Genomic DNA, 7,975 nt, shown 5'->3' on the forward strand with positions numbered 1-7,975 from the left:
CAAAAAAACAATGAATTAATATTTAAATATATAAAGAAGATTATGCATCTTGATTTCAAAATGACTGAATTTGCCCATTGTACATGACAAACATGAATATAGTTCTGTAGAAAATACCTCAGGGCATTTCACAAATGTTGCTATTTTCCAGATAAACCGCTATCTCTCTAAAAACAATGCGTAAGATTTTGTTTAAAATGCCTTTTTTTGCTATTTCTACATTTCAACCCAAGTGGATATCGGATGCGGCTGGTATAAGGGATCTGTTGTTTGGTTACATTTATCCCCACCTGAGTTCAGTGTAGGTTAGAAAGAAAGATACGACTAAATCATTCCAGCAGCAGAATGGATAAAAGAAAGCTTAAAGGATTAAGAGAAGGCTGAAAAATTGTTGGAGTACCTAGTTTTGCCCCAAAGAGTAATCAGCTAAAATCTGACCCCTGGTCATCTCATCTCTCATTTAATATAGTCATCTCTCAAAACAACACTACAAACACAACACAGAGGCAAGGCTGTAATGGGGCAGTCACTCACTGTTATATAAAACAAATCTGTTACAAACTTTTTCCTATTTTATACAGACAGGGAGACTTGATATTAACCACATCACACGAGATAAGTTTGACAAGATCAGATCCGTTTGGTAAGTCTAATTAATGTTTTGGCATTATAGGATGTACATTACAGACATACAGAGAATGAGATCTAATAAGAAATGATTGTGTACAAATACATAAGACTTCATTTTTTTATTTGAACTTTAATCATCGGGTAGCATTGCATTTGGCAGGGCTTTGTGAACTGCACAACAGTGGACAAACAACCAGGGGACATGTGTTGTCGTATTAAGTATGTGAAAGTGGGTTGCCGCAGATAAATCTGATCACATCTGGAAATGGGCTGCATGGATTAACTCTGTACCTTGGTGCTTTTTCATTTTCATATTTTGCTTTTAGTTTGCATACTGTGCATGGTGTGGGAGGAAAAATTCTGGCAGGGGTGTTAATCCTCTCCCATAGCACATCTCTGTAATAAAAGAGCAATTTGCTTAATGCAAAGTGCAGAAATGAATAATATCACAGATAAACAGACATCACTACATTGCTTTTGCTGCTGCTTCTTCATTTATCGCGTTCTTTGCTTTTTCACAACTGCTAGGTGCGAGCTAGTAGAACATTTATTTTCGCATTCTGTCAAGGTTCTGCACCAAAATGTATCGTCATGTTTTCTTGACATAAAGGATTAGATGTATCTAATGCTAATGACACAACTGAAGAGATTAAACCTTAGTCTTATCTAGAAGGCTTTCTGTTAAGGATTTAGATTACCAAAATGTCCTCTCTATCTACAGCACATAGATGTTTTTGACTATCTTTGAAGGAACTTCACCTTTCTGAGAAACTACACGAAGAGCTTTCCAGCTGATAGATGTATAACTGACAAAATCAGAGTGTTCTGTGCAAATAACTTCAATGCTGGCCACCTCAAACATTGCCACTATGTCTTTTGTTCATCACAGTAACTTTTGAGCTGTTTGGAGCAAATTCAGTACATTTGCTCTTAGGGTCTCTAAAACAAAATTTGCTGCTTTGGATTTTCAGCGCATTACTAGCAGCGCAGCCCCATGCATTCAGTATGAACAAATGGATCACTTCACACTGTGAGACGAGACAACCTCTTAATCTGAGGATCAAAATAATTTATTAGGGAATGATGACAGATTAAGTTGTGATGCTTGTACCTATGATTCAAACAGGCTTAAGTCACAAATGTGCTACTCTGAGTAATTTCTTTCTCTAATCATGGTAAAGTTTTCTGTGTCCCACTCAGTTGCAGGCTGTTCAACAACAAATGCAGCTTTTGGATGTCCGTTTTTCCCTGACACGAGTGGCTCAAGGAACACTACGTGCCTGTCGGACTGAGATTTGCTCTTGAGTCGATCAGTCGAAGGAGCTGCAAAGATAGAGGCCAGAGTGCAGCGGTCTTCCCCAAAGGTTGAGATGGCTGGAGAGGGGGGAGGAGGTTTGCAGCAACCACAGCGACATGGGGTTAAATACAGATATATCAATATCAGGACAAGGGTCACAACACACCCCAAAAGAGTGGTGTAGCCTGTGTTGAACGGCTCATCTGAGGAGCGCTGGGCTATCACAGTTAGGTTGACTTCTCGTGATTCGTTTATCATCCTTGTATTATCCACAGCAGTGCACTGGTAGACCCCTGAATCTGTGGACTGGGCAGCAAGAATATCCAAGCTACCATCTTGATTGAGACGCAGAGTTCCGTTCTGGATCAGTTGAGATATGTTCTCTTGATGAGGAATGATCCAGCTGTAGGACAGGTCTTCTCCGTTTAGTGTTCCAGTGCAGTCCAGTCTCACATGTTCACCCTCATAAACAATTTTATCAGCCTTTGGGGATATCAGAGATATCATCTTCTCAATTGTACAGTTCTCAAAGAGGTGAGAAGAGCGCAGAAAATTAATTGAGATTTGAGGTTCGCCGTACATCAGACACTTGTAGTCATCCTTGTAGTCTTTTACGCTTGCGTATCCCTTCTGCTCCCAGTGCCAAAACATGCGGTACATAGAGCAATCACACTCCAGACTGTTATTATGTAGAAACAGGCCTTTTTGCACTGCAACGGGCAACAGCACAATGTCATCCATGGGCAAACGAAACAGGCGATTTGAGGAGAGGTCCAGCGTAACCAGGTTGGGGTGGCTTTGCTTGCGAACTGAGAAGAACGGGAAGTCTGTGATCTGGTTGAGGCTGAAGTAAACCTTTCGGAGGCTACCGAGCCCCATTAGCGTGTTGCTCTCCACGCGGGAAAGGCGGTTGTTGTACAGCAACAACACCTCCAAGGCTGGTAGGTTCTGGAAGTGATACTTTCCCACCACCTGCAATTTGTTGGAAGAGAGGTCCAGGTAGCGTAGACTGCTGATGTTATGGAAAGCTCCTGGACTGAGTAAGGAGATGCGGTTATGGGACATATGCAAAGTGTGCAGCCTTGAGACTCCGTAGAAGCTGCCGGCTGCCAGCCATGTTAGTCTGTTATGACTGAGGTCCAAGACAGAAGTGGTGAATGGAAGCTGGTTGGGAAATCTATCCAGACCTAAAGAGCCACAGTTCAGTATGTCGGATGTGCACAGGCAGCCCTGAGGACAACTAGCACCTGAGATCCGAACCAAGAGCGAGATCAAAACAATACACAATGTAGTGGTCATTTTCTTTTGGTTGCACGCTAAAAGGATTACATCTGGAACAGTGCTGGCACAGTTGGGGAAACACTCAACACAGGAAGCCCTTTGCTCTTAAATCCTAGTTTTACATTTGTCCTCCAGTATTTCACATACGGCCATCTAATTTCTTCAGTAATAAGAGCAGATGGGCAAAATCTAGGGCTAGGAATGCACTACGAATAATAAACAAAATACTATATATAATTAAAATGTTTTACATTAGATTAACGTATTTTATTAGCACAACATACACAGGAAAGCCTACCAGAAAAGTCACTTAGAATCTGGTTCCTCTTTTCCTACTTTGATGCAACAATCCATAATTAGAAGTTGTTCAAACCGATTATCCTGATCTGAAAATATCCACAAAGTCCAGAGCGTTTTCCAATAAGTTTTATATATCCCTAAAACAAAACTCGCACCTTTCCCAGTTCTCCTGAGGTTGAGCGCCCTTGTTGTTTGCAGAGTGTCCTTTCATTGAGTGATGAGCCCACAGAGTGCAGCACTAATCTCTTCCCATCCTTCCCTCTGCTTCCTATTCAGAGCACCGCCTCATGTCTCTCCCTCTCACGCTGTGATTATTCCCGATACGGCTCTCTCTTTTTTATCTTTCTTTCTACCTCTCACTCTGTCTCTTTCACTCTCCTATTGTTTAGTTCCTTTAATCCCCTCAGGATTTGTCTTTTGCCATTTCATCATCATCCCCCCCCCCCCCCCCCCCCCCATCTCTTAACAGGATTTCGGATGATGTGTGTTTGTATCGTCTTACATTTCATGAAAATCGTCAAAACATTTGGACTTGGATGAGAGGGAATTTGTTTGAATAGCACGAGGTACCAGTCAGCTTTGACTCCCCCTCATCTCCGCTGCCAGGCGGTGTTTGGCAGCTGTTGTCGGTTGTCTTGGTCATGCTGGTCCTGAGGGAGCTGACTGCTGTCACACTGCATTGGTCTTGGTTTGTTTGTGCTTCTCCAGAAGCCTTTAGCACAGTGTGTCTCCCACAGTCATCATCTTGTACATCTGAATTGTAGTATTGATATTTAATCTAAATTATTTCTAATATCTAATTTTATACTATCTATCTATCTTGTTTCTGGGATTGAGGCAAACCTTTTTACCTCTTTTGAAAAACAATTATGACATCCACCTTCAAGTCATGTCTGTTTCTAGCAGGTATTTGGAAAATGAGGCCCATGCAAGCATAATGTTTTGTAATATAATAGATCTTGGAGTCAAGGGAAGTTAATCAGTCACAGCATGTGACAAATCTAAAGCTGTGAAATAGAATTAGGATGTTTGTTTTTATAGAGTGCCATTCTGTTAGGGTGGCATCTCTTCAGAAACACTGATGCATGGCATAGATATAGCTGGCAGCAGTCACATTGACAGAAACGCAGAGTAGCTACTCCCACACACAAGACCAAACAGTGACAAGTCTTACATTATTCCAGAAAATGACTGGAAACAGTTTTGCACATGATATCTACTCTACACTCACATGATGTGGGCACACAGAATGCTGAATGTGTGGGAAATTAACAAAATGTGCACATTTTCTGTGACGATAAACCATTTAATAAACCATATTCTGACCTTTCACATTTTCAACTGACCTTTCAAAGTCCATTTTTGTGAAAAACGTTTGTATTTTTCAAAAAAAGGCTGTTCCAAAGTCCAAAGTTAATGTAATAATATATATAAAATTATTATTATTTTTTATTATTATTTTTTTCTAATATTTAATATATTAGAATGCCATATAGAAAATAAAATCAGGTTATTCATATAAACAACCAGGAGGTGGAGGCACTTGCATACGTGACAAATGGCATTATTTTAGTCCATTGAAAGTATGCTGAATAGGACAATGCCTACAACAGTGGTTGAATTTAACTTTTTCCATTTTTCAATTTGTTTTGAAGCAACTGAATAGCTTGCCTTATTTAATGACCCTGCTCACGGGATTAATAGCTTATCATAGGTTTCAACCCTGCTCCTGGAGACCCAGTGTCCTGCCATATATAACCTGCTTCAGTGTGGCTGCATCTGAAATGACATATTTCCCTACTATATAGTAGATGAAAAACAGTATGAGACAAAATAACTATTCACAATCACATTAAGAGTAGGCAAAAAGTACACTGGATGACCTACTTCTTCCGGTGAGTGCATTTGATGGTTATATCCCATGAGGCCACAGGAGAGGATTTGTGAATGGCAATGAAGCGACGTGACTGACGCTGGTAGAATCCATGATAATGACAACATGGCGAATGTAGTAGGGTACGCCCAGGTTACATTCATAATACACACATTTTTTTACTTTGTATCTTGAAGTAATGACTTCTTCAAAATAAGTAGCCTACCTAGGCTAAGATAGTAACCGATTTCAGACGCAGGCCTTCATTTTCAAACAAACCCGAAGAGCTTGGTAGCAACTTCAGGTGTGTTTGATTAGAGTTTGTACGGCCGACAAATCGTCCCAATGGAGGCTAACGATCGGCGGGTGAAGGTTGCTGCGCATTTGGTCTTTTCAGCGAGGCAAAGAGATTTTATTCCAATTCCTCATTATCTGACTCCATTTAATCATACTTTCGAATTTAGGTTAGAATGCCAATTGGATATTTTCTAATTTATATTTATTGTTTAACTACACATTTAATTATTCTGTTTAAAACCTTTGTTGAAATATACCCGTTCATAACCTGAATAATTCCAGAGCAAGTCAGAATCAATAAGTGTAACAATTTATTAACAGTCAGGAAAATGTATAAAGCCAATTACATAATCAATTCAAAGGTAACCCATATATAGGCCTAACATACTCTGAAGTAAAGAATGAAATATACCTGACTTCTGAAAATTACGTAATGCTGGCTATCTTGAAACGTCCAGCATTACGGGCTGACTTGTTTAAAGTATCACACCTTGATCTCTTTGCAACATTTCTTTAAATACCCTGAAGACAAACAAACAGAAAATTGAATTGGATAGTTTTTATTGGTCAGGTGCAGTTGGAAAAGATGTATCTTAAGTCTTAATGCTTTTTGAAAATGGCTACAGACTCGACAGCACGAATTGAGATCGGCAGGTCGTTCCACCAGGTGGGAACGGTCCATTGGCCCGCAAAGCTGGTTTCAGGTGTTACCCAGGTAAGTTTGAGATTAGTTTGAGAAAACTCAGGTTTTTCGGGCTCAAGAAGTTGGATTGGTTTTTAGCTGTGTTCATCACCATGGTAACTGACACTGCACGGCTAACCTGCAAACTGGAACAACTGGACCATCTGCAAATAAAGATGCAATAAAGCCATACCCCCTGTATCTCACTTTCCAAATTAAAGCATGCAGTTTATAATGAAGCAGCAGAAGTGTTTATTCCTGCCTTTTAAACATATTTAATTTAACAAATAATTTTCAAAACGATCTCTCAATCTTCAGAAGAGAAGTGAATCAATTGGACGCTGTGATTGGCACGTGTCACACTTTCAGGTGCACACGCTTCAGAATTGATCGCTAACTCTGGATTAAACCTGAGTTGACAGAGAAAGTTTATACCGAGCTTTGAGAAATGGTTGAACTTGATCTAAACCAGGTTGGATTTATCTGAATTTGTCAACTCTAAACCTACTCTGAAACAAAGAGTTAGTTTAGCTAGTTTCATGCAACAGGCCTCAGGAAAAGGTCCGTGAGAAAGATTTCATTCCTCTTTGGGATGGAACCACGAGGCGTTGTTCACTTGCAGAACACAAAAAACAAAGCACCAAAGCCTTGAATTTGATGCGAGCGGCCATTGGCAGCCAGTGCAGTCTGATGAAGAGAGGCGTGACATGTGAGCTCTTCGGCTTGTTAAAGATCGCTCTCACCGCTGCATTCTGGATCAGTTGCAAGGGTTTAGTGCATGCTGGAAGGCCAGCTAGAAGAGCATTACAATAGTCCAGTCTGGAGAGAACAAGAGCTTGGACCAGGAGTTGTGCGGCCTGTTCTGATAGGAAGGGTCTAATCTTTCTAATGTTGTATAAGGCAAATCTGCAGGACCGGGCTCTTGTAATAATGTAGTCAGTGAAGTTTAACTGGTCTCTTAACTTTTAAAACATTTATGATGTTCTAGTTTACTTCTATTGAGTTGAGATATTTGTACCAGTCGCACTGAGACATTTCAAATGATATCAAACACATATAACACTGTATCGTGAAGATTGACATTGTAAAAAAGAGATGTCTGGTGCATTTCTGGTGATCTCTATATGAGGGAAAGCAGGATTTTGGGGGAGAGGGGGTCAACAGGGAAAGATGTAGATTAGCTGATACTGAGGTGAGACTCGCATCTCCAGTTGTGCGTGAGGGACAGTTCAGATGTTAATTTCCTTTGTTTTCTCAGAGTCCTTGTTCTTCAATTAGACATTTCGGCATCTGCTCGTTTTTTCAACCTTACAAGTTGGAGCTAAATTCTTCAGGATAGCGGGCCTCCAGAAACAGGGTCAAAGACCTCTGGCCTATATGCTATAACATGTTTGTAGCAAAGTTCGTGAATGTGAGGAAGGAAGAGGACACGGGGGTCGGCTAGACGGTTGATGCACTTTTATTTTATAACTCAAAACGTCAAACACACTCAACAGTGTGGCTTCTCTTAGTCTCAGACAATAGCGATCACTTCCGGGTCGGCACTTCCGGCTTCCGGTAACTCAGTCTCTCTTTGTGTTGTGCATCAACCGTCCTGATTCTCTCTCTTCTTGGT

At 40.6% G+C, this 7,975-nt stretch overlaps 1 protein-coding gene across 1 annotated transcript; it reads right to left on the reverse strand.

The window, feature by feature from the left end:
• Positions 1-108: 108 nt before the first annotated feature.
• Positions 109-3,782, reverse strand: LOC137078771 (amphoterin-induced protein 3). Its single transcript, XM_067446447.1, has one exon. It carries the CDS (start codon positions 3,224-3,226, stop codon positions 1,775-1,777), a length of 1,452 nt encoding a protein of 483 aa, XP_067302548.1. The 5' UTR covers positions 3,227-3,782; the 3' UTR covers positions 109-1,774.
• Between the last annotated feature and the right edge of the window lie 4,193 nt (positions 3,783-7,975).

The sequence above is a fragment of the Pseudorasbora parva genome, chromosome 6, assembly GCF_024679245.1.
Source record: "Pseudorasbora parva isolate DD20220531a chromosome 6, ASM2467924v1, whole genome shotgun sequence".
NCBI classification, from domain to species: Eukaryota; Metazoa; Chordata; class Actinopteri; order Cypriniformes; family Gobionidae; genus Pseudorasbora; species Pseudorasbora parva.